The 27,163-nt window shown below is 43.5% G+C and overlaps 1 protein-coding gene across 2 annotated transcripts; it reads left to right on the forward strand.

The window, feature by feature from the left end:
- The first annotated feature begins 560 nt into the window (after positions 1-560).
- On the forward strand, positions 561-15,917 carry Tmem267 (transmembrane protein 267). Of its 2 annotated transcripts, none has more exons than XM_045138950.1 (3): positions 561-701; positions 11,656-12,222; positions 14,866-15,917. In XM_045138950.1, exons 2-3 carry the CDS (start codon positions 11,908-11,910, stop codon positions 15,199-15,201), a joined length of 651 nt encoding a protein of 216 aa, XP_044994885.1. In that variant the 5' UTR covers positions 561-701; positions 11,656-11,907; the 3' UTR covers positions 15,202-15,917. The 2 variants fall into 2 exon arrangements, with proteins under 2 accessions (XP_044994885.1, XP_004665013.2); XM_004664956.2 differs by lacking the exon at positions 561-701 and adding an exon at positions 1,265-1,379.
- The last annotated feature ends 11,246 nt before the right edge of the window (positions 15,918-27,163 follow it).

A 27,163-nucleotide genomic window follows, 5' to 3' on the forward strand; every position in this document is an offset into this window, starting at 1 on the left:
ATGTTACGATATCCCAATAGCTTCAGAAAGCCTAGACTCAATATAAATCATGGTGCCATAACAAGGGGCCTCCAGCCCGCTGCAAATGAGCTCCAGACGCATGTGCCTCTTGTGCATCTGGCTCCCGGGTATCGAACCGGGTCTTTGAGCCTTGCAGGACTGAGCCATCTCCAGCCCCATTTCTTGAAGGCGAGAATACAAGAATGAGCACTTTGCCCACTGCAAACGGCTTCCGGATGCATGTGCCACTTTACGTGGGTGCTGGGGAAGTGAACCAGGAGCATCAGGCTTCCCATGCCAGTTCCTTTGACCTCTCCAGCCCAGTTTTCTAGGAGAGTAGGATGAAGTAGCCTGGAAGTTTGCTGGCAATTCCGTCTTTCTATTCTCAACATATGAACACGTTCTTGCTTTGCGAAACGACATGGGAAAAGGAAAGAACGCCCCTGGGCACGGTCTGGGCCAGGGCTTCCTCAGGCCGAGCTTGGTGCAGCCTGTCGGTTTGCCGAGAGGACGACCAGCCCCAGCAAGGCCGTTAGCCGGGTTAGCGCCGGCGGCCATGGTTACAGGAAACGCGTCGCCCACGACCACCATGGGAACGGTGTCCTGGGAACGGTGCGCAGTCGCGTCGTCGCCGGCCAGCCGCCTCTGGGGGCGACCCGAAGCCAAGAAGCTAGTCGGCGGGTGACAGGGTCCTGTGGCAGGTACGGCGGAGAACTCGGGGTGCTGGCGGTCAACAACGCCTAGCTGGCTTCCTCCTAAGCCCGGTTGGGTCGGGCGGGTGGCTCACGCCGTTCAGGCTGACGGTCCTGTCCCCAAGGTACCTTGAGTAGGGCCGCTGCAGCCCCGCCTCTTTGTCGCTCCCGGGACGGAGTCGCTCCAGCCAGCCTCCTGAGTCTCTATGGTGCGCCGGCGTAGGGACCGCTCCAGCCCGCAGCCCGTCTCTATGGTGCCCCGCGTAGGGACCGCTCCAGCCCTCAGCCCGTCTCTATGATGCGCCGGCGTAGTTACCGCTCCAGCCCGCAGCCCCGTCTCTATGGTGCGCCGCCGTGGGGACCGCTCTATCTCGCAGCCCCGTCTCTATGATGCGCCGGCGTAGGGACCGCTCCAGCCCGCAGCCCCGTCTCTATGGTGCGCCGCCGTGGGGACCGCTCTATCTCGCAGCCCCGTCTCTATGGTGCGCCGGCGTAGGGACCGCTCCAGCCCGCAGCCCGTCTCTATGGTGCCCCGCGTAGTTACCGCTCCAGCCCGCAGCCCCGTCTCTATGGTGCGCCGCCGTGGGGACCGCTCTATCTCGCAGCTCCGTCTCTATGGTGCGCCGCCGTGGGGACCGCAGCCCGTCTCCATGGTGACCCGGCGTGGGGACCGCAGCGTGGTAGCAGGTAGAGCCTTTGTTGCCTGTCCTCAGGTCCTCAGACTTCCTGCCCGTGGTTAAGTCGACGTCGTACGGTGGTTGCATTACACCAACAGAAACATGGCTTTGGGAATTTGTTGACATTTAAAACATTTTGAAATACAGAATGTCTGTTCTTTGTAGACAGGCACTAAATGTTCTATCTGCAAAGATCTGTGGGCTTTAAGAACCAGTGAACCAGTGGTGATCACTGCCCCCACTTAGCTGGGGTTTAACTGTACCACAGAAGGCTTGAGTTAATGGCCAAATCAGAAGCAGGCTTTGAAAAGCACCCCTCCTACTAGAAAGGGATTAATAGAGTATATTCTGTGCATTAGGCATTTGAAACTGTCTTACGATTAAACAGTCTAGGTCAAATTGTATAGTGGAAAGACAATCCCCTCCATGGGCAAACTCTGGCGCTCAGGAGCAAGACGGGGATTCAGATGGAGGAGTGAGAACAGTCCACCCAGAGGCCCAACACAAAGCTCTGCCGCCACACGAGGCTACTTAAAGCCTCCCCGTAGGGGTCTAAAGAGAGAGCTGGCCGTGGAAGCCTCTCGCGGAGGCCCTCGGTTCCCAGAGCGCATAAAGTCACATGCACCAAGCCAGACGCGCCGCCCCTGCAGTGGCCACAGGCCCTGGCTACTCTCTCACTCCAGATCCCATTATAGGACGCAAGAAGTATTGAAATGCCCATATTCACGCGTGCAAATTTCATGTTACTATAATCCATTGTTTTCTTTCACACAAAACATTTTTATGATCATAAATTTACTTAAGTGTTACTAGCTACATTTTACACTATTAGTTCTGATTCCAAAAGAAGAGGGGAGCTAACGAAGTGTCATGGATAAAGTGAAAAATGATTTCTTTCAAGTATTTAAATAATCTAATATAATAATAATAATCTAAACTTAAATGAGAAAGGGAAGCTTATTGTTTACAATAACAACAGTTTATGACAGGAGTGCACACATAAAATGCAGTGAAGTGTGCCTTCTAACTGGAAAGTATAAAGCAGCTTGTTTGTTGATAGAACAAGAAGCCCACAGGTGACCTTAGAAACAGATGTTTCCCTGGCTCAAACTTGAGAAGGCTGCTGCCCTACCAGCATAGGAACTTTACTGAGCCATATTCCAGTGGCTGGCAATGATCACAGAACATGGGGCCCAAACTACTACTACTGAGGAAGCCAGACAGCTAGATGAGCCCTCTCAAGAGAACTAGTAAGGCTCTACCAAAATTCCTTCATGGGCAGGGCCCCCAATGACCTTACAGCCTCCCAGCCCTCACCTTCCACTACCCTCACTCTGAGGATCTGGCTTACCAGCCCGTGAACCACTGGGAAATGCCCACGCCAGCTCCAAACCACAGCAGTGTCTTGGAGAAGGAAAAAACAGTAAAAGAATACAATGATTTTCTCTTTTTCATATTTGGAATCCAAGCCAGAGATGTTAAGTATCTGCACCAGTGGTTGGAGTGGAATAGATACCAGAAATGCATGTTTGTAAGCCTAGCAAGTTTTGTGATTTTTAAAAAGATTATCCTTTTCTAAAAAAAAAAAAAAAAATTATTTATTTATTTATTAGAAAGTGAGAATGGGCGGGCCAGGTCCTCTATCCACTGCAAACGAATGCCAGACGCAGGTGCCACCATGTGCATCTGGCTTGCATGAGACCTGGAAAATTGAACCAGGGTCCTTAGGCTTCACAGGCATGTGCTGAACTGCTCAGCCATCTCTCCAGCCCAAAATTATCCTTTTTGTTGGCTCATTTGCTTTATATTTTAAGACAAGGTCTCAGAATTTTTTTCCTAGGCCCTTTCTTGCCTGGAACATATATATGCCTTATATAACTTATATATGGCTGTCCTTGACCTGGCAACAACACACCTGCCTCTACCTCTCAGTCTGATTATAAGCCTGTGCCACTCTGCCTGGAATTCTTAGTATCTTTTAAAATTATTTTTTGTTTGTTCTGACAAAGTTTCTGTGTCATGCACTTAAGAACCCCAACTGGTAACAAGATCTTGGTGGTTCATGTACTTGGCAGGCAGAGGTAAGAGGATTGGATTCAAGTCCAGCCAGAGTAACAGAAAGAGTTTCAGGTTAGCGTGGGCTGGAGTGAGACTCTGTCTCAAAATAAATAAAATATAATAACAAAAATAATACTTCATTCATCTATGGATTTCAAATTCTGCACATACCCTCCAACTACACACATACTGTGGTCCAGAACTTTGTATTTACCTTGCAGTGTTCACATTGCTGTGTCTTTTCAGCATTTAGTCTTTGAAATAAAACTTAGGCAGTCCCTTTCTGATCTTAATTAGAATTGAACTTAATTTGTATGTTAATTTGAAGATCACATAATCAGTGTTGTCTTCTGGTACAATAAATTGGAATACCTTATGTATGAACTGGGCTCTATCGAAGAACATCCGGGCTGGAGAGGTGGCTCAAAGATCAAGGGCACTTACTTGCAAAGCTTGACAGCCTGGGTTCAGCTCCTCAGTGTCCACATAAAGCTAGATGCGCAGGGTGGTACATGTATCTAGAGTTTGTGTTTGTTTGAATGCCTTGGTGTGCCATTTTCCTTCTCCCTCTCTCTCCTTGCAAAGGAATAAAAAAGAAGAGAACAAAGCTGGGCGTGGTGGCGCACGCCTTTAATCCCAGCACTCAGGAGGCAGAGGTAGGAGGATTGCTGTGAGTTCCAGGCCACCCTGAGACTCCTTAGTGAATTCCAGGTCAGCCTGGGCTACAGTGAGACCCTACCTCGGAAAAGAGAGAGAGAGAGAGAGAGGGAGGGAGGGAGGGAGGGAGGGAGAGGGGGAGAGAGGGAACATCATTGCATAGGAAAAATGAGATTTATTGCAGGGTAAGGCCTTGTTGAATTGTGAGGATGGCAGAGCAGTCTGCATTCGGCTATCTCTATGGTTTCAGGCCTAGTTGATTCAGATCAACAAAGCAGGGGTGGTGGGTTTAGGTTAAAGCAAGGACAAATGGAAATCCTTGCAGATACAACGGAACCTGCACCAGCAGCTCCCCACTTCCAAGTTGTTACCTGTGGGCGAGGCTGGCACTTGACCCTGGAGGGGTACGTGCCAGCTTAGGGTTTGGAGAAGCTCAGAGGGTCTGAGGGAGCTGAATAACCTGCAAGGCTAGCTGCTTCCCCAGGCCACTAGGATGAGCTGACAGGTCAGGCACAAGGTGTGCGTGGTCTACAAAGCATCCTGCACTAAGCATCGGGCTGTGGAAAACAGGAGCCTGATGTGGTGGCATACACCTGGAGTCATAGCACTCTCACGGTAAAGCCAGAGAACAAGTTTAAGCCTCACCTGGGCTACTTAGGAAGGCCTGTGTCAAAAAAAATAAAAATAAAAAAACAGGCCGGGTGTGGTGGGGTGCACCTTTAATCCCAGTACTTGGGAGGCCGAGGTAGGAGGGTTGCTGTGAGTTCAAGGCCAGCCTGAGACTACAGAGTGAATTCCAGGTCAGCCTTGGCTAGAGTGAGACCCTACCTCAAAAAAAAAAAAAAAAAAAAAAAAAACACCATATATAGTAGTTGTTAGAAAAGGGAAAACAGAGCAGGGAGATTTTGTTTGGCAGGCACTGTAAACAGGCAACAACACTATCCAGAAGTACACAAGAAAGGAAATCCTAAGGACTCTAATTTCAACTAGGCTGAGTTACGATATGCAAAGCCACCAGAGCAGTGATCAATTGTTAGTTTACTGGATTTGTTTTTGTTGAGATATAGGACATGTTGGGAAATGTCACCATGTGGTGTGTCTGTCTCTGCAGGGGATATTCATTTTAATCTACCTGGGTGATTTTTGGACCTGTTTTCTTATTCTTGGCACTGCTTTTGCTGACAGAAGTATCTTCAGGTCCACTGGTAATGGGCTTGGCCTCTCTTGTAAATAGCACTTTGTTTTTCATGGAGGTGCCGCTGCTTCCTCTGTATCACTCACCATTCTGCTTGGGTGAAAACTCCCTCTAGGGCAGACTTGTGCCACCAGCCATCTCTTCAAGACATTTTTCTTTTGCCCTATAATACTTTTACTGTTTTCTTCATATGCACTTACTGATTGTTCCTTGAGTTTTGAGTTGCATATGTTTGTTTTCTTAACTTTTTCCTTTATGATTTCTTCTAGTATGCTGAAAAACTACTTTAACATTTATCTTGAGTTACCCACACTTTTCTGCTTAAATTCTAAAAGATTTTATGGGCTCTCTTAGATAGGCAGTCATTTCACCTACAGACTAATATCATTATCTTTTTTAAAAATTTTTATTTTTATTCATTTATTAGAGAGAGAATGAATGGGCATACCTCAGGCCCTCTAGCTGCTGAAAACAAACTCCATATGCATGCACCACCTTGTGCATCTGGCTTATGTGGGTCCTGGGGAATTAACCTGGGTCCTTTGGCTTTGCAGGCAAGTGCTTTAACCACTAAGCTATCTCTCCAGCCCCATTATCTTTTTTAATTCCTGATAAGGTAATGATATATTTTGTCTCCTTTGTTTCTCCCTTTCTTCTTTCCTTCCTTCCTTCCTCTTCCACCCTTTGTTTTTTCCCTCATTGCACTGATTAAAACTGCCAGAACAATGTTATATTGCTAACTTTTTGAGATAATGGTTCTAGGTTTTCATTATTTTTTTGTTTCTAAACCAAGTGGCTTTAGCAAGCAAGTGGTTTTTAGTGTTTCATGAACATAAACATATGTGATGTGCATTCTTGCTAAAATGCTAATTCCTAGAAGTAGATGTTATATTTTACTGAACACCCTTAAAGACTTACTTAATTTATATCTGAGTACAACAGATTGTATGATAATTGTACATAGTATGATAATTTCTCATTGAGTCATTCAGTAAATATTTAATACCTATTTGCTGAGGATGTAATGGAGAACAAAGTAGACAAAATTCTTGCTGTCTGAGCTTTTTTCTTTCCTGAAATATATATAAGGCATCAACAGTAAAAAGATAGCTTCCTTTTTACTCTAAAGGTATTACTTGCTCCACTGTTGAAGTATAGTTTCTGTGAGCTAATTAAATTAGGCCATTAGTTTTTTATGTTTTATTGAGGTAGGGTCTCACTCTAGCCCAGGCTGACCTGGAACTCACTATGTCGTCTCAGGCTGGCCTACAGCCATCCTCTGGGCTCCAAAACAATGAGACACCCATGGTTGTCCTCTGACCTCAATGCTCATACATACACACACAAAAAATATGGAAAAGGTATATTTTCCTATATATTTTTATCTTTGTTGAAATATAAATGGCATATGGGCTGGAGAGATGGCTTAGTGGTTAAGCGCTTACCTATGAAGCCTAAGGACCCTGGTTCGAGGCTCGATTCCCCAGGACCCACTTTAGCCAGATGCACAAGGGGGCACATGTGTCTGGAGTTCATTTGCAGTGGCTGGAGGCCCTGGTGCGCCCATATTCTCCCTCCCTCTCTCTCTCTCTCTCTCTCGGCCTCATTCTCTCTCTGTGTGTCCCTCTCAAATAAATAAATAAAACAGAAAAAAAAAGAAATAAAGAAAGAAATTTAAATGGCATATAATTTATTCTAAATACTTAGGATATGTAATTTGACATTTTCATATGTCTGAAATTATGAACCCTGAACCTCTCACCACAGTCACAGAGATGAGCATAGTGTCGCCCTTGGCTTCCTTTCTGCTTCTTTTCAAACCTTCCCACTTCACCTGTCCCTTCACAACCACTTATTTACTTTTTGTCAGTATACATCAGGTTACATTTTTTTTTTAATTTTATTTATTTATTTATTTGAGAGTGACAGACACAGAGAGAAAGACAGATAGAGGGAGAGAGAGAATGGATGCGCCAGGGCTTCCAGCCTCTGCAAACGAACTCCAGACGCGTGCGCCCCCTTGTGCATCTGGCTAACGTGGGACCTGGAGAACCGAGCCTCGAACCGGGGTCCTTAGGCTTCACAGGCAAGCGCTTAACCACTAAGCCATCTCTCCAGCCCTCAGGTTACATTTTCTGAAAGTTTTTATAAGTGAAATGATACTGCAGATTTTCAAACACACAGAAAAGTAGAGAGAACAGCACAATGAACTGGATAGTACCCATTGCTGAGCTTCATTTAGCAAGTGTACTGAGCACATTTGAGGCTTATTAGCATTGCAAAAAATAAAAGTATATGTAACATATTTCCATATTTGTTTTATTTATATGATTTTAAATAAGCTTTGTTCATTTAAAATTAATAGGCATAAACCTAAGCAAGGGCTGGAGAGATGGCTCAGCAGTCAAGACACTTGCCTATAGAGCCTCATGACCCAGGTTCAATTCCTTGGTATCCACATAAAGCCAGATGCACAAGGGGCACACATGTCTGGAGTTCGTTTGCAGTGGCTGGAGGCCCTGGCATGCCTATTCACTCTGTCTGTGTTTCTTCTCTCTCTCCCTGCTTGCAAATAAATAAATAAATAAATATTTTAAAACAAAACAAACCTAACCAAGTTTTAGATAGATATGCAGAAAAATTGGTGCTTATGGAAAGTTCCCATATCTTCACTTTCTCTTGCATATTAGTGTAGAATATTTGCTGGGTTAGTGTAGCTTCCTTATTATGTACTAAAATCCTCCTTGTGCGTTACATCTGCCCTTTGTGGTGACAGTTCAGAGTTAGCTGTGTACTCACTTGTTTTAACTTCTTTTACTTAGCTTATTTTGAGATTCATGCACGTTTTCATGTGCTTCACTTGTTTATTTCTTTTTAGTCCACATTTTGTTTATCCCTTTCCATATAGATAGATATATAAGCTGTTTCTATTCTATAAGAAAAGCAAAACAGGTTACTATGAAAAGTTCACTTATGTGTGTTTCTGTAGACATGCATGTGTTATACTTTTCTCTTGGGAATATGCCTAAGAGCATTGATGGGTCAAGTATTTTAACTGTTTTAAAATGTGGAAGACTATTTTCCTTTTGTTGTTGTTGTTTGTTTGAGGTAGGGTCTCGCTCTAGCCCAGGCTGACCTGGAATTCACTGTCATCTCAGGGTGGCCTCAAACTCATGGCAGTCCTCCTACCTCTGCCCTCCCCCCCCCCCCCAAGTGCTGGGATTGAAGGCGTGCACCACCACGCCTTGCAGGGGGAAAAAAGAACAACACATTTTTCTTTTTTTTTTTTTTTTTGGCTTTTCCAGGTAGGGTCTCACTCTGGTCCAGGCTGACCTAGAGTTAACTGTGTCATCTCAGGGTGGCCTTGAACTCATGGCAATCCTCCTACCTCTGCCTCCTGAGTGCTGGAAAAACATTTTTCTAATGTGAGTCCACCCCTTTACTTTGCAGCAGGAGCATATGCAAGTTTGAGTTGTTGCACCCATCAGCACTTGGATTGTCCTCTTTAATGTTAGCCATTCTTATAAATGGATGTGGCATCATGTTGTGGTTTTAATTTACATTTGTCTAAGAACTAATTGTGCTGGGGTATTTGTTTACTTATTAGCTATCTGCATATCAGATCTTTTGCCCATTTTGAATTTGTTTGCTTGTTTTTCTATTTCTGTGTTTTAAGAATTCTTTAAATATTTTAAATAATTGTTTTTTAAATTTTTTATTTATTTATTTGAGAGCGACAGACACAGAGAGAAAGACAGATAGAGGGAGAGAGAGAGAATGGGCGCGCCAGGGCTTCCAGCCTCTGCAAACGAACTCCAGACACGTGCGCCCCCTTGTGCATCTGGCTAACGTGGGACCTGGGGAACCGAGCCTCGAACCGGAGTCCTTAGACTTCACAGGCAAGCGCTTAACCGCTAAGCCATCTCTCCAGCCCTCTTTAAATATTTTAGAAGCAAACCATGTGCCAGGTAAAAGCTTTGTAAATCATTTCTCCCAGTCTGCAATATTTTTTTTTCTTTTTTTTTTTAATTTTTTTTATTTATTTATTTGAGAGCGACAGACACAGAGAGAAAGACAGATAGAGGGAGAGAGAAAGAATGGGCGCGCCAGGGCTTCCAGCCTCTGCAAACGAACTCCAGACGCGTGCGCCCCCTTGTGCATCTGGCTAACGTGGGACCTGGGGAACCGAGCCTCGAACCGGGGTCCTTAGGCTTCACAGGCAAGCGTTTAACTGCTAAGCCATCTCTCCAGCCCAAGTCTGCAATTTTTGTTTAATTCTCTGAATATTTCAAAGAGCAGAAGTCCTTAATTAAATTTTTAAATGGATCAGGCTTTTGTTGCATCTAAGAATTCTGTGCTTAACTGAAGGGCACAAACATGTTCTCTTTTCTTCCAACTAATTTGTAGCTTTTACTTTTAGAATTGAGGTTTATTTTGATTTAATTTTAAATATAGAGTCAAGTATGAATTAAGTTTTTTAAAATATTTTATTTATTTATTTGAGAGAGAGAGATAATGGGTGCACCAGGGCTTCCAGCCACTACAAACACGCTCCAGACACATGCACCACCTTGTGCATCTGACTTACAAGGATGCTGGGGAATTGAACCTGGGTCCTCCGGCTTTGCAGACAAGCACCTTAATTGCTAAGCCATCTCTCCAATCCATGAGTTCATTATTTTTGTAAATGGATATCTAGTTGTTCTAATGATACTTGTTGAAAGAAAAAAAAAGTTCTATCTCTGTTGACTTATTTTTGTACCTTTGTCAAAAGTAACCAACATGGGGCTGGAGAGATGGCTTAGTGGTTAAGACATTTATCTGCAAAGCCAAAGGATCCCTGTTCCATTCTCCAAGAGCCACGTAAGCCAGATGCACAAGGGGTACATGCGTCTGGAATTCGTTTGCAGTGGCTGGAGGCCCTGGCACTCCCATCCATTCTCTCACTCTCTGCCTTTTTCTCTCAAATAAATAAATTAATTTTTTTAAAGTAAGCAATGTGTATGTGTAGATCTGTTTCCCATCCTGCCCTATTTTCTTTGCGTTGGACTTTGCCTAAGTCCTTCTACTTACTTCCTCTTTTACAAAGTCATATCCTAGGTCTTTTACATTACTATATAAATTTTAGACTGTGTATAATGATATATATATATACCTACACACAGACAGATGCACAAACACACACACAAACACACACACACACACACACACACACACACTAGTTTTTATTGCAGAATGGAACCTGGGGCACTTTCAGTAAATCATTTAATTATTATTATTTTTTTTCCCAGAGAGAGAAAATTAGTGCCCCAGAGCCTCAGCCACTGAAGCTGAACTCCAGACACTTATACCACTTAGTGGGCATGTGTGACCTTGTGCTTGCCTCACCTTTGTGCATCTGGCTTATGTGGGATCTGGAGAGCCAAACATGGGTCCTTAAGCTTTGTAGGCAAGTGCCTCAACTGCTAAGCCATCTCTTCAGCCCATTTAAATTTTTTTCTTTACTCTCAATTAATACAATATAAAAATTGAGATACACACAATATCATTAACTTGAACTGGACAAATGCTTCCAATAGCCTGTGTCAGGTAAGAGCTTGGCATAGAATTATGCTTACCGTTTTATATCAGTTAAAATTTTTTGTTTCCAGGCATCAAATGAAAGTAGACTAAGGAGGAAGTACAGGCGTAGCTCTCAGGAGTGAAGAGTGAACTGTAGGAACCAGGGCATCTTTCTAACCCTTAGAGACTGGACCTAAGGGTTTAATGTTCTCTTGAGTCTCTTAGCTTCTTGTTGTGTCTCTAGAATTGTCTTCTACTCCCTTAGTGGAATTCAGTGGCCATCAAGAAAAAGAGGGTGGTTCCACCCCAGCTTGACTGAGAACACTTCTGGAAAGGAGGCTGCTGTGCGGAGCCTGGAAGTCCGTTACCACATTAGTCACTGTTGCTAGGGAGACCAGGAACTCTGACTGTTCAGTTCTGGAGTTTAGGTTTTAGGAATAAGCCATTTTCCCAAAGGAAGAGGACGTTCTCGCCAGAAGACGTACAGAATGCGGTCGTTGAGAAGACGGCACTATGCTCACCTTCTTAGAGGCATTCCGAGAGGCAGAGCTATCAGCTGACCCCGCAGTAAAGAACTGCAGTTAGTGGGGCTTTGTGACAGTCCCCTGGGCGCCGTGTAAACTGTTCTACAGAGCTCACCTGCTGTGCAACTGTTCTACAGAGCTCACCTGCTGCTCTCGCCACCCGGCTTGATGAGTCCTACGTGTCAGGGGCTGGTCTTTACAGTTTGAATCTTGAAATTGTTGTTGAAATTGCTGAAATATTATATAGCAGTCCTTAGTCCTCATTAATATTTTTCTGTTTTCTATTTTAGGATGCTGGGATGAAAACAAGAATAGACTGTTAGCCGGGCGTGGTGGCGCACGCCTTTCATCCCAGCACTCGGGAGGCAGAGGTAGGAGGATCGCTATGAGTTCGAGGCCACCCTGAGACTCCATAGGGAATTCCGGGTCAGCCTGGGCTAGAGTGAGACCCTACCTTGAAAAACAAAAAAAGCAAAACAAAGCAAAAAGAAGAAGAGACTGTCGTTTCATCTTGGCTTTTAGCATATGTCCTCGTGTTGTTTATGATGGCGTCTGGGATGGAAAAGGCTCATGCCCTCCTGCAGTCTTGTAGCACTGACTCTCTTGTTGGCAGCCTCGGTTTGGGGGTCTTTTGTCTAGTAGCAGACAAGCTTCTTCAGTTTCCAATAATTCAACAAAACAACTGGCTTCGCGCCCTCTCAGATAACGCAATTCATGGTGTGATTGGCATGTGGTCATGGGCAGTAGTCATCGGAATTAAGAAGAAGACTAACTTTGGAGAAGTCATTTTAGCTGGATTTTTAGCCTCTGTTATTGATGTTGACCATTTTTTTCTAGCTAGATCCCTGTCTTTAGAGGTAAGAAACATATATGGTTAATTTTCTGCCTTTTCATTTCTTTAGTCTCATCATGCTGATCTTCACAGCCATCAGTTAGAGCTAGATAGAATTAGTCTTACTTTAAGAAAGACATTTCATTCATCTGCTTTGAGCACTTGGTACTGCCCTAAAAATTCCTACAGACGTTGCCAATGTGTGATAGGAGCATATGTATTAAGTACTGCTGATCGTGCCTCAGTGCTCAGTGTTGGCTTGTAGCGAACATATCAACAGACTGGTCTGAATCCACAGGTTTCATTCCAAAGGCTGCCTGGTCCCATGGGCATCCATGCACTTTCTCCAGGACCACCTTTTCATTCTTCACACTGTACAGCTGGTGTTCATGGCCCGAGTGCACCATGGAAACCCAGTGGCTTTATAACGGTTCTAAGTCCTGGGGAATGAGTTAAAGGGTTTAACTCCTTCAGTTCCTCTTGAGGATAAATATGTATATTTCAGCAGACAAGCTAGAATAGGCCCTGCTGAAGACCTATGTTGAGGTATTCTGAGATTTAGTTGTGTAGTGATCTGCCTCACCCATAAACTAAATTTAAAATGCTTAAAACTATGACTCATTGTTTTCTAAATATCAAAGGATTTGGCTGTCTTTTCTATGTGTGTGATATATGAACACTTCAGAAAAGAAATATAGACCCAAATCAAGGGATTGCTTTGTAAGCCCCTGTAGGGCCCAAGACAGTTCCTGGCTCGCCTGGTAGGTATTCAGTGAGGATTTGTTGATGGACAGTAAAGTATTACCTCTTTTCACGGTGTGTCAAGTACCACACAATTCTGAAGGTATTTATGGCTATTTACAAACTGGTTAAAACAGGTATATTTTTCAGAAGTTGTCGCACTTGTATAGAAACTGAATCAGTAAGGAATCAGTAATGACCAGTTAATTCAAGACAAATTGTACCATTTTTTGGTTTTGATTTAAGCAGAAGCAACACTGTTTTTGCTGAAGATTAGAATCATTAGGAAAGATAGAATCCAGGCTCTGTGGTGTTAGCAGACACTTATTTGTTTCAATTTCCTTATCTGTAAAATATGGTATGGGCTATATACTATTTATCATGGGATTGTTTTGAGGGGAAGTGAGCATGTTAAATGGCACAACCTAGTTAACAAATGTTAGCAGTGATAGGAAAAGCCATTAAGGATTATAAACAGTGATCCATAAATATATTCAGCTAGAGTTCAACTATCCTATAGTAATTTTTAAAAGCCTTTAGGTTGATAGCTGAGCCTGGTGGTGTATGCCTTCAGTCCAGCACCCAGGTGACTGAGGTAAGAGAATTGCTGTGAGTTCAAGGCCAGCTTGGGCAGCAGAGTAAGTTCGCATCAGCCTGGGCTGCAGTGAAAACCTACCTGGAAAAAAAATCATTTAAGTTGTATAGTATATTTTTAAAAAATTTAGTGATACTAGTATTAAGAAGAGAGACTATATTTTTTCATTTGTTTAAACATGGACTATTTTTGCAGCATTTTTTTTTTCTTTTGAGGTAGGGTTTCAGTTCAGTCCAGGCTGACCTGGAATTCACTATGTGGTCTCAGGGTGGCCTCCCAAGGGCTGGGATTAAAGGTGTGCACCACCATGCCTGGCCCTTTTGCCTTTATTAATGAAGGGATATTTCATCTGGCAAATATGTATTTGTTTTTTTATTATTTGGGGTTTTTTTGAGGTAGGGTTTTTTAAGAGCTCTGGTTACAAGAGGTAGGATGAATGGACAGAAGATGGCTTGCAAGTACAAGGGTATAATTGGATAAGAGGAATAACCTCATGTTTTATAGTAGGGTTACTGTGATCAGCAGCAATTAATGTATATTTCTACTGGGTAGTAGAAAAGATTTTGAATGTTCCTAATACATAGAAATGAAAAATATTTGAAGTACTAGATATGCTTCTTACTCTGATCTGATCATTACATAATATGTACAGCTATTGAAATGTCACACTATCTCTTAAGCATGTATAAAACTATATGTCATTTAAAAACTTTAAAACATATTTAAATCTAAATGATGTTTTTACTTTGACTTTTCTAAGCAAAGAATCGGAAACTTACAAAGTTAATCATTATTCAGGAGAAGTTGACTTTCCCCTCCCCCAACTTTGGGACATGTGTGCATGTGTGTATGCGAGCGCGTGGGTGTGTATTCACATGCACATATGCACGTGGAGGCTGGTGGATAACCTCAGCTGTCATCTTTGGGATACTGCCACCTCCTTTGAGACAGGGATTCTCCTAGCCTGGAGCTCCAATCAGACTGGACTAGCTGGCTAACAAGCCCAGGGATGTGCCTGTCTCTGCCTCCCCAGAGCTTGGCTTGTGGACACATGGCACCATATGTGGCATTTTATGTGGGTTGTGGGATCATACCTGGGTTCCTCATGTCTATGCAGAAATACTTTACCGTGTGAGCCAGTTCTCCAGCCTAGGCTTAATCTTTGATGCAACAAGTACACTGCTGACATTATTATCTGCTCACAGCATTTTATGTTCATTCTGCAGTAGTGGATTTCTCTTGCATTTCCAGCTGACTCTGCATATGTTAAAATATTAAGAATAACTATCAAGTTTGTAAAGGAGATCTTACTGTCTGTCTGTTCTCCCGCAGGCTGCCTTGACCCTTCCACGAAGGCCTTTCCTTCACTGCTCTACTGTGATTCCCATCACGGTTCTGGCCCTGACATTGGCTGTACACCTCCTCAAGCTCAGAGACTTGTGGTGTGTTCTTCCCTGGATGTTATTTGTGTCTTGGACCTCACACCATGTCCGAGATGGAATTCGTCATGGCTTATGGATTTGCCCATTTGGAAAAACTTCTCCTTTGCCATTCTGGCTTTATGTCATAACTACATTAACTCTACCACATATGTGTTCATTCCTGATGTACTTAACAGGGACTAGACAGATGTTGTCTTCCAAGCACAGAATGCATCTTGATGTCTGAGGTGACTGGTCGGCTCACAGAGAAGCAAGGAGCTCAAACGTCAGCAGTGTAAAACAGCCAATGTGCAAGTCAAAATGTGAAGACACAGCAGGTGCCTGCACTGCTCAGTTTTATAACCCCGAGCCCTCTTGTTCAGGAGGTGTGTCACTGCTACTGCTTGCCTCTCACGTGTCACTCAAGCATTGGTTTTTCCAAGGCACACTTGTACTGCTTGCATTTATCCGTCTATGTGAGCAGATCTGTCAGTTTTACATCCATGTCGTTGTCGGACAGTCTGCCTGTAAATCATTCCATTTCCTGATGAAAAGCTCTAAGCTCATTTTGGATGACTAATTTATAGGAAGTTGGCATCACATTTGGGTCACATTTACTCAAGGTACTGAAACAGGACGTACCCAGAGTAAATGGGATCATGCCGAGACACATGGTGAAGGCAGTTTATGTATGTTGCCAAGTGCTTTATGAACAATGATTACTGCAAAACCTACTTCACAGATTGATAACTTGCGATCTAGATTGTGATTTCAGAAATCAACTTAGGAACTACTATAACATGCCATAGTTACATTTGCTGAGGTTTAGGGGTATTTTTAGTGTTTTTCCTGAAGAATCTCATGTTAGTTTTTTTCCCCAGTATTTCAGTTTCATTTACTTATTTGAGAGAGAGAGAAAAAAAAGAGAGAGAGGTCCCATGCCAGGGCCTCCAGCCACTGCAGACAAATTCCAGATGCATATCTGGCTTACATGGGTCCTGGGGAATAGACCCTGGGTCCTTTGGCTTTGCAGGCAAGCACCTTAACTGCTAAGCCATCTCTCCAGCCTTCATGTTAGTATTTTCGCTAATTTGAAAAACAAAACTAAATGAACACAATATTGATACCTGGATTGTATCATAGAATTTGAACATACAAAAACAGTTACAAGCAATGGTGTCACTTCCAATGTAGACTCCTGCCTGTGCAATCAAAGCTATTTTAGTTACCAGTTTGTTTACACAGTATTTTTAAATATTGTACCAGCTAAATATTTTTAAAAATAATTGTTCTTGGGCTGGCGAGATGGCTCACAGCTAAAGCCTGCTAGCCCAGGTTCAATTCCCCCGTACCATGTAAATCCAGAAGCACAAACTGCATGCTTCTGGAGTTTGTTTGCAGGGGCAAAGGCCGAGCATGCCCATTGTCATATTCTCGTTCATTCATTAAGTTTCTCTCTCACAAATAAATAAAAATATTTTTTAAGTATTCCTGATACTGATGACTGAAATATTGCTTCAAAATGGCTAGAAAATTTGATTTTTCCTTTGAGTTTTTAGATTATTAAAATTAGTATTTTTATTAGAGAAATAATTTCAGATACTATAAGTTTTACATTTGTATGGTTTTACACTACTTTGGTACTAAAGTCAGTGCCCCAGAGGTACTTGTTTCTTTGTGGAATATATGCTTTCTTCAAGTTTTTTTTTTTTTAAATAGTTTTTTGGTTTTCAAGTGCTAGTGATGTTGTATCCTATTGTGTGATAAATGATAGATGATTCAGAAAGCAATGCCTTATCCAAAGCATATCTTTATAACATTAAGTAGAGTTCTGGACATTGTTCAGAAGGTTCAGCTTATTGTTAGATGAAATTAGTTACAATCTGTTGTGTTTTACAGTTTATATGTACAGTAGTATATTTTACAGTTTACTGTTTATTATCTTTCAAGAGTAATTATATAAAGTTGGTTGGTATGATAGTAAGTATTAGAGTATAAATTTAATTACAGATTATTTTTTAACATCTGATTTAAGAAATGCTTGGACATAAAGTCAATATCTTGTATAAATTTTTCTAAGTTAAAACAACCTTTGTATTTTTTCCTTTCTCCATATTAAACAAAAGAATATCATTAAAATAGAGGACATTTTTTTTTTTCAGAATGTCACACTGATATTTGGGGTATTAACCAACTTTCCTTCAGTAGAATGGGAATTCACTTTAACTGAGACTCCTTGCTTAAATAATAACTGTAAATTGGGTGAACGGGTTTATCTCAGTTCCTACCATGACCATCAGAAGCATTTCCTCTGCTTTAAGTGGTACCTGCAAGTTGTGACTGTAACTGCCAGGACCCCAGAACCAACTACTCCTGCCAACTCTCCTGCTGGCACCCGTGAAGAACGTCTGTGGTGCAGCTAGAGAGGTGGCTTGCTGGGTAGATGCTTACTGCATGACCTCCTGCTGGTACTAGTGGAAAACGTCTGTGGTGCAGCTAGAGAGGTGGCTTGCTGGGTAGATGCTTACTGCATGACCTCCTGCTGGTACTGGTGGAAAAACGTCTGTGGTGCAGCTAGAGAGGTGGCTTGCTGGGTAGATGCTTACTGCATGACCTCCTGCTGGTACTGGTGGAAAAACGTCTGTGGTGCAGCTAGAGAGGTGGCTTGCTGGGTAGATGCGTACTGCATGACTCAGTACTTGAGCTGGGATCCCTTAGAACCCATGTGAGAGTCAGAAGCCGTGGGAATCCCAGTGCATCTAAGGCAAGAGGCCTCAGGTAGCCAGACACAAAGTGATGCAAACGTGCGAAGTCACACATGTGCAGTGGCTGAAGGCCCTGGCACATCCTCTCTCTCAAAAAAAAAAAAAAAAGAAAGAAAGAAAGAAAGAAAAGAAAAAGAAAATTGGTCCTACATGGTGGTGCATGCCTTTAATCCCAGCACTTGGGATGCAGAAGTTAAAAGGACTGCCATGAATTTGAGGCCACCTTGGAACTACATAGTGAATTCAAAGTCAGCCTGGGCTATAGCAAGACCCTACCTTGAATAAACAAAAACAAAACAAAACAAATCAAAAAAAAAAAAAAAAAAGAATCAGGAATAAAACTGTGTGAATGAAACACTGTGTTTGAAAGTTGGCCTATGTATGTATGATCCATCCTCTTTTTATCACTTAGTGTTTCTCCTGGATGTTTTACTGACCCAACTTCCCAGTCTGCTCTTTTCTTGAGCTGTGTTACTCCATCTGGCTTCAGTTGCGCCAGTTAACAGCATGACTGTTGCCATTGTCTTTTCATTGCTGGGACAAACATCTGACCAGAATCAGCTTATGGGAGAAAAGGGTTTATTTCAGGCTTACAGAATCCAGGGAAGTTCCCTCGTGGTGGAAGAAGCTGGCTTACATCCACAGATCCAAGCAGAGAGATAACAGAGCACCCACAAGCACTAACAGCCAGAGCTCCAAACTGGCTCTTTACATAGTTTAAGGCTACACTCAGTGATTTGCCCCCAATAACGCCTCCTCCAGCAGGGTGCTGGAGACTTAACCTGTAAGTTTACTCAAAAGTGCCTCAGGCTGTGGGGGCATACATTCACATCCCACTACCACAGTGGCTAGAGCACAGGCCACAGGGATGCAGAACTGTAAAGGTCTGTATTGTCCAAGTAACTGAAGGCCCAGGGTATTTGTACTTGGGCCCATGTACATTTGTGGGAAGATATGCTTTTAATATATTTATTTTTATGTAGGTAGATATAGACACATGTATAGAAACCTTTTCTTTGTGTAACCCAGGCTGGCTAAGAACTAGGTATTCCCCTGCCATAGGCTCCTGACTGCTAGAGTGACTGGCATTCAAAGCCACCTGGCTTGGACATCCTATAGTACTAAGTTTCAGTTGGTGGACTTGGAGTTTCCTAAAGCTACAGAATGATGACTAAGGTCATTCAGCATCGTGCTCTGCCTTCAACTTATATAAGCCCAGTGATTGTCACCATACTTCACACAACTTTCAACAGAAATTGTAGGAATTTTTGATTTTTATATTCTGTTCCCAATAAAATAATGTTTTTTTTTCTTCCATGGAATATGTATGTATAAAGTCAATATGCAGAGTCTGCTTTGTGATATAACAGAACCATAAGGCTCACAGGCACCTTGTACAACTTTATGGCAGATAGGCAAGCATCAGGATGATGGAGTAGGTGGCATTTAAACTGCCGGTATGAAGTTCTGTAAACCTTTATTTATGCCTTTTAGGCATAAATAGTTATATACATCATGCTGTTAAGTTCTCCCTTAAAAGCAAGTTTGGTCACCTACCAATCTATTTCATATATAGTTACAATAGGCAATCTTTTTCATACATAACAACAATAAGGCAACACGTTGCAAATTTTACAAGCTGTCTAACTGCGTAGGCCACAGATTAGAAATCCATAAGATTTTCCAGCTGGTGGAGAGCTGTACTGGCTTCTGCTGCACTGTCTCACTGGATGCACAGGACTGAAAGCAGTGTGCTCTGCGTCATTTGGCAAGTGTTGCCTTTGTTCTGTGTGTTTGGTGTTTTCCAGCCATCAGGACACATTAATGTAAGGCAGAGAGAGAAGTTTCGCAGGGTTTCAGTGGGCTGCACCATCCATCTGTGTAATGCCTGTGTGTGTGAAGTATAAGAGTCCATACACCAACAATGTGTCAAATGTCCACACCCCTCTGCTTTCCTGGGGTTTCTCCTCTGGCACCTTAAAAAAAGAAAAAGAAATGTGGCCTAAATTTTACTGATGACGTTTGTGAAGCTAGAGTCCTAATTTCTTGTATGTTACAAATTATTCTGTTTCATGGGATGAAAGATGTGCTTGAACATAGTTCTAATGGAATCTTCAAAGGTGGTAAGAGGCTGATGTGAATGTTTTGGAATGAATTTGGAAACTTACTTTCTGGGGCTGGAGAGATGGCTAAGTGGTTAAGTGCTTGCCTGTGAAGCCTAAGGACCCTGGTTCAAGGCTCGATTCCCCAGCACCCACATTAGCCAGATGCACAAGGGGGCACACACGTCTGGAGTTTATTTGCAGTGGCTGGAGGCCCTGGCACACCCATTCTCCCCCCCCCCCCTCTCTCTCTCCCTCTTTCTCTCTGTGTCACTCTCAAATAAATAAAAAGTAACAAAAATTTTTTTAAAAAGAAAATTACTTTCTGGCTGGAATACTTTTTACTTCTCAATTCATCAAGAAATGTTTATTTCAAATATTGTGTTATAGAAATAATCTACTTATATGGGAATCCCAAGACATTTAATATAGCTAAAATATAAAATGAAACAATCGTGAGTCTTTTTTATCCTGTTTGGCCAATTTTTTAAAAGACTAATAGTGGTCAGCTGTACAAGAGCTATACACATGGACATGTAGGTGCAGCAGTAAATATGCATTATTGCCAGAGGAAATTTGGTAATTTGTTTTAAAGTACACAGATATTCTTGTTATTCGTAGGACTGAAACAGATAAGTATACAAATGAAAAGGATGCTTGTTTGTTACTTGAGGTGGAAAAAGCAAAACATGAGAAACAACAGGGTTTTTTATTATTACTATTAAAGGCAGATCAAAGGAGAGAGTAAAAATGCACTTCAGGGCCTCTAGCCACTGCAAATGAACTCCAGATGCATGTGCTACCATGTGCATCTGGCTTACATGAGACCTGGAGAATCAAACCTGGGTCCTTAGGCTTTGCAGGCATGTGCCTTAAACACTAAGCCATCTCTCCAGCCCAACAGTTTTTGACTAGATATGAATTATACAAATGTTGAAATACTAATGCCTACAGTATTTGAATGGCTGAGGTTGATCAATGTAACTAGAGGCAAAGTGTCCATGTAGGTATTTCAGACAAGATCAGGTGCATTCAGGATGGTATGGCTGGAGACTCATGTAGGTATTTCAGATAGTAATACTACTATGAAAATAGTATAATTTCATTGTATAAAACCAGGTACAATTGGATGCATAGGAAATAATCTTGAAATAAGCCAAGCAAGTGACACCAGTCACCTCTGGCGTTTGGAGGTGAGATAGGGCATACGGAGCTGCTACTCTGACTCCATATTTCATGTTGTACCATGTCCTACAGCGGGCATGTGTGCTTTTATGCTCCATATTTTATAGTTCCATTTTCTACCATAAGCGCATTTCTCCACTATGACTCCAGCATCTGACCTTCCCTGCCCCTCAGACAGTGGACCTGCCTGTCATGGTGGGTCAGGAGCTGTGGAGGAGCGAGTGTTTCCGGGTTGTATTTGAAGCCTTGCCTGCGCCCATGCGGTGCTGTCTCTATTACTTGACTCCTGACTACGTCAGAATCTAGCAGCACCAGGACGCCCGAGTCAAGGTGTTCCCAGCAATTTCGCTGATCTGAGGGCGCCTTGTTACAGTCCTCTCCACAGCTCATTTGCATTTTGAGTTAATCCAAGTCACTGTCTGTATCCCCTTGGCAATTTTATTCACTCCATGGAAATAATCATGACAATGAAAGGGCCCATGAAATGAAAGGGCATTCTGCCCCTCCCGCTGACTGTAAGATATTATACCAATCACCTGGCTGCATTTTCTTCTTTTTAGGCTGCATTTTTTTAGAAACCAAGATTTTAATAGCTGTATAACAAAAACATTGTTTGAATATATATAAAATATTTAACCCAAATGTTAGACATTGGGGACTTTTTTGTTTTTTCTAGAAAAAAAATCTAAATTAGAAACATACATTAACATCTTTCCCCATATCTCTGATAATTTCCTTTAAATCAAATTTTAGAGATGAATTTACTGAGTGAAAGTCTTTGCACCTCTGTGTATTTGTGTGTGTAGTATGCTTGCCTTTATGTATGTGTGCTCATGTTTTTGACATACAGAATAATGCCTATACAAGATTATAATTTCTTTTTTAAACAAGATTTATTTTTTATTTTCCGGGTGCAGTGGCACACGCCTTTAATCCCAGCACTTGGGAGGCAGAGGTAACAGGACAGCTGTGTGTTCGAGGCCACCCTTAGAGACTACAGAGTGAGTTCCAAGTCATTGGCTGCATTTTTAACACTGCTGCCAGGGTCTAGGCATCCCAATCTCACCTACCCCATAGCTGCCAAAACAGGAGGGGAATGCCAGATTAGAGCCCCAGTACCTCCACACTTGGTGATCCTCTTTGGACATCTGTGGAAGCTTTCAAAAATCCCTCATCTGAATTCAACACTGCTTATTCAATACTCATCTCAGCCAGCACTGCCCACATTCTCAGATTAGCAATATTAGCATTATGCCCAGAAAGCAAAGAGAAAAATTTACTTGGTTGATGCTTTAAAAAAAAAGTCTGAAGTGTGAAAAGTATGAGGCAGTTGTAAGCCATGTGTGTGTGACATGGAAAAGTACTCATTTGACACTGTGAAGGCCCATTGTATATGTAGAGGCCCTGTGGGTCTCATCCATGTGTAAATGCCACTGTTCCCTCAGCTTGGCTTTTAGTGGTTGATTGCCCTTCTTTAACAATAGGCTCAGTGTTGGACTTGGCTCCTCCAGCAGCTTCTAAACTGATGAACATAGTCGTACTCTTGCGAAATCCAGCCTCCTTGGCTGTGGTCCAACCCTTCTGGAAAGAGCCCACCGTGCTTAGGCTGTGACATACAGATCATATCACTGGGCAAGTTTTCTGCTTCCTTCTCAATGTGTCAGGCCCAGAGAAATTGAGAAAGATAGGCCCTAGCACCTTTGAAAGGGTTTTACAAGAAGGCGAGAAGGAAGTATGTCTCCTTGGTGGGCTACAGTGAAGCAGGGTGTGAGTGTGCACGTTATATGCCGTAGTACTGTTGCTCTGTAAGCACCTCGCACTGAGAGGTGCACTGAGCATGGTGGTACATGCCTGAAGTTCAGAACTCAAAAGACTGAGGCAGGGCTGGAGAGATTGCTTAGTGGTTAAGGCCCTTGCCTGCAAATCCAGAGGACCCAGGTTTGATTCCCCAGGACCCACATAAGCCATATTACAAAGTGGCCCATGCTTCTGGAGTTCGATTGCAGTGGCTGAATGCCCTGGCATACCAGTGCATTCTCTCTACCTGCCTCTTTCCTTCTCAAATAAATAAAATGAAATAAAAGATTGAGGCAAGAGGAATGCTTTGACTTCAAGGCCAGTCTGGGATACATAGACTATCTCAAGTAAACAAAAAGCCAATCACCACACACTTAGTGGTTTAAAGATGGATTTTTTTCTTTCAGTTGTGCATGTCAGAAGCCTGTCTGCACTCTCACTGGTTTGCAGTGGGCAGGAGGGTTGTTCCGCATGGAGGCTCTAGGGGAGACTTTCCATTCCTTTTCCAGCTTTCAGATGTCACCTGTACCAGAGGTTTATGTTCCCACAGAATTCACACAGTGATGCATGATCCCCACTGTGATGACATTTGGAGGTAGCCTTTAAGCTGAACAGGCAAAGCCATCATGAATAGGGATAGGATGCTCATCAAAGGTCCCCGAGATGTTCTCAGCCCTTTGGTCATGTGCGACGACAGTGCTTTCTGTGCGTCCCACCTCCAGAATGGTGAGAAGGACATTTCTATTGCTTACAGTCCACCCAACCAGGCTACAGCACTTCATTACAGCAGCTTAAGGGCAATTCTTGGCTTTTGGCCCCTTGTTCCATCTTCAACAGCAGCAAGAGCAAGTCAATTTATTTTCATCTCTGATCCTCTCTAATTTCTCCCTCTGACTGCAGCCAGGGAAGGTCTTCCTAGTCAAGACCCAGGGTAATTAGACTGGCAGGCCTGGATAAACTTCTCACATCTCATCTCATCTCAACTAAGGTTCTTAGTTACATTTGCAAAACTTTCTGTGCCAGGCAAGCTGACGTAACCATGGGACTGAGGGTGTGGAGGCTATTGGAAGTAGCGACAGCAATACTTCAGGGCTGCACGCTCTTAAGGACTCATGCCACTGTGCATGAAGGGAAGAAGTCTGTTTCTTCTCCCTTCTGACCTACGTGGAGCTTTATGAATGTCTAACTTAGAGAATGCAGCAGAGGACTTCCAGTTAAGATGGCGGCGTAGGTACCACACCAAAGTAGCCTAGCAGGGGAAAAAGACCAAAAAAACTCAGCAAAATACACAATATTACTAAAAAGTGAGGTGTATAGGAAATTGAAGTGGCAGTGGAGAAGTAGAAGAGATCCAGAGCATCCAGAGCCCACACAGGCCGGCAAAAGCGGCCCCGGCAGCTCCGCCAACAGCATAACAGAAAGCCGTCAGGCTCGGTTCCAGCCGCAGGAAAAGCCAGGTGCGGGCGCTTCCTCTCACACCGCGCTCTCCGCAACTCAGGACACGTGAAGGGAGAGCGGCAGTGAGCAGCGGAGGAGCAGACCTCGAGGTAGAAGAACACGTGGAGCAGCAAGAGAACCAGAGCAGCTGCGGCTCCCTCCCCTCCCCCACCGCCTGAGCCCAGCTCGGGCGAACAGAGCATCGGCCCGGGACCCGGCCACGCCAACTTGAGCCCACAGCGGGACCCAAGCAGGAGCAGAGTTTGGCAGCAACATCAGCAGCTCCGGAACCGGTACCAGCAGCCCCAGCAGTAGCAGCTCCAGTCGCGGCAGCAGTGGCAGACCCAGCAGCAGCAGACCCAGGAGCGGCAGCAGTGGCAGACCCAGCAGCAGCAGCTTCAGTGGCAGCAGCAGCAGTGGACCCAGAAGCAGCAGCTTCAGCAGCAGTGGTAGCTCCAGCAGTGGCAGCTACAGCAGCAGCAGAGGCGGCAGCAGCAGTGGGCCCAGCAGCAACACCTTTGGCAGCAGCAGCTACAGACCCAGCAGCAGCAGTTCCAGCAGTGGGGGTGCTGATCTGCAGGGCCACACTTGCCAGGCCCAGTTTGCCCCGCAGGAAAAGCCAGTGCCCAGCTCCCGAAATCAGAACAGCAGCCTGATGACCCAGGCAGCAACTTGACTGAGACCAAAATCATCCAAGGTAACTAGGTACCAGGGAAGGGTCTCACTTGGTCACAAGCTGACTTGGATCCCTCAACAGACCTGAAATCTTAACCTCTTTGTTGATAGAGGATCTGGTCGTTATAATAACTACTCTTGCATACATACTTGGGGCTGTTTTTGATTGAATGTGTACAGTGTTTAGTTAAATTTTAGAATCTACCTGTATTTTATTCCACTCAGCCTGCTTGAATACTCCCATAGCAGGGAAACTCAACCCCTAGGAACACCTTTGTAGATACTCTGAGAGTCTTAAGAGCCACACCTAACACCTTAAGCTCCTACCCTGAAAATATATAACATCAAATCAATTGATACAGCTAAGAATACCCAGCTAGCTAGAAAATCCAAGCTTTAACTTAATCCAAGATGCAAAAATATATACATTATAACACAAGAAACACTGAAAAGCAAGACGAAATAAATCCACCTAAAAGTATTAATGCATCAGAGAATGCAGCAGACATGATTTCAAAGCCAGAACATAGGTGATAATATAGCTTCCACCTGGGGCCTCTCTCTGTCTCTGTCACTTATGAGAGACTTGCCTCTGGAAGCCAGCTACCATTTGTGAAAAACAACAACAACAAAAGACTAACTTCATGGAGAGGTCCAGCTAGACAGGAACTGAAACCCTCAGTTAATAGCCACCATCAACTGACAGACACAGAAGCAAGTGAACTCTTCAGATTCCACCTTCCAGCCTTCAACCCAGATGCTGAGGAGCACAGCAGGCAAGGGCATCCCTACAACACCGTCTCCAGCTCCAGTTCAGGAGCTAGTTGAGTGTGGGTGTTAAAGCCACAGGTGTCGGCGTGTTCGTTATGCAGACTCAGTGTGGCAGAACAGGGATTGAACCAGACCTTCCTCGGGCCTGAAAGGCCAGTGCTTGCCCACTGAGCATCAGCCCCAGCTCCTTTTGTTTTTGTGTGCGAGGGCCTCACACATCCCAGACTGCACACTCTTAGATTGGTTTTTCCTACTGTCTCTTTGATTGTTTTTTTGGTTTTTCAAGGGAGGGTCTCATTCTAGCCCAGGCTGACCTGGAATTCACTATGTAGTCTCAGAGTGATCCTCCTACCTCTGCCTCCCGAGTGCTGGGATTAAAGGTGTGCGCCACCACGCCCAGCTTTTTGCAAGGTCTTGTAGGTGAAAAGCTTATCTCAGTTTTATTCAATTTTATTTGTGTTAAAATAGTTTGAATAATGTTGAACATTGGCTTTTTTGTTTTTAATATTAATTTAATGTATTTATTTGAGAGAGTGACAGAGAAAAAGAATGGGCACAGCAGGGCCTTCAACCACTACAAACGAGCTCCAGATGCATGAGCTACCTTGTGAATCTGGCTTATGTAGGTCCTGAGGAATTGAACCTGGGTCCTTTGGCTTTGCAGGCAAGCACCTTAACCATTAATCCATCTCTACAGCCCCAAGCATTGAGTTTTTTGAAATAAGGTTTCATTATAGAGCCCAGGCTACCTGGAACTCACTTTGTGGCCCAGACTGACCTCAAACTCATGGCTGCCCACCCTCAGCCTTCTGGGTGCTGGGCGTACAGATGCACACCATTATGCCTGGCTAAGCATGTTAACAAGCCCTTGTTATTTCTGCCAGTTACTTGTTTATTTCCATAGCCTAACTTTCTTTTTAAGGATTGTCACATATTAATTATATAATAGGCTTCACTATGACATTTCATACATGTGTATAATGTATTTTGTTCATATTCACCCCACAACCTTCTCTGACCCCTCGCCCACTCCTGCCAATGCCCTTTCTCTTCCAAACCAGCACCCCTTCATTGTCATCTCAGATATTTTCTCCTTCTCCTTCTCCTTCTCCTCCTTCTCTCTGTCTCTCTATCGCTCTCTCTCTCTTTTACACACACACACACACACACACACACACACACACACACACGCCCAGTGAGTTTCATATAGCAGCAGGGTAAGAGGTTATTCACAGGAGCATGGCAACCTTATCAGTAGCTATACCACTGCAGAAAATGTCTCCTCCTCCTTCACCAATCATTAACTGCTTATAGATACTCCAGGAAGGGTGGGACCTGGTGAGCTCCTCCACAGTCCGTGACAGAATGTTCACGGGCCTTCTCTTGTGTAGAACATGTGTTAGTGATCATAGCTGCTGTGAGTTGGTGAGTGGAATGGCCATGTCATATCTGGAAGACAGGATTCCATAACATTCCA

The sequence above is a fragment of the Jaculus jaculus genome, chromosome 20, assembly GCF_020740685.1.
Source record: "Jaculus jaculus isolate mJacJac1 chromosome 20, mJacJac1.mat.Y.cur, whole genome shotgun sequence".
Lineage (NCBI taxonomy): Eukaryota > Metazoa > Chordata > Mammalia > Rodentia > Dipodidae > Jaculus > Jaculus jaculus.

Excerpts from the sequence above, each read along its gene's own strand:
- Tmem267 (XM_045138950.1), top strand. The coding sequence starts at position 11,908 with ATGATGGCGTCTGGGATGGAAAAGGCTCATGCCCTCCTGCAGTCTTGT. Across the intron at positions 12,223-14,865 it reads CTAGATCCCTGTCTTTAGAG|GCTGCCTTGACCCTTCCACG; the intron begins GTAAGAAACATA and ends GTTCTCCCGCAG.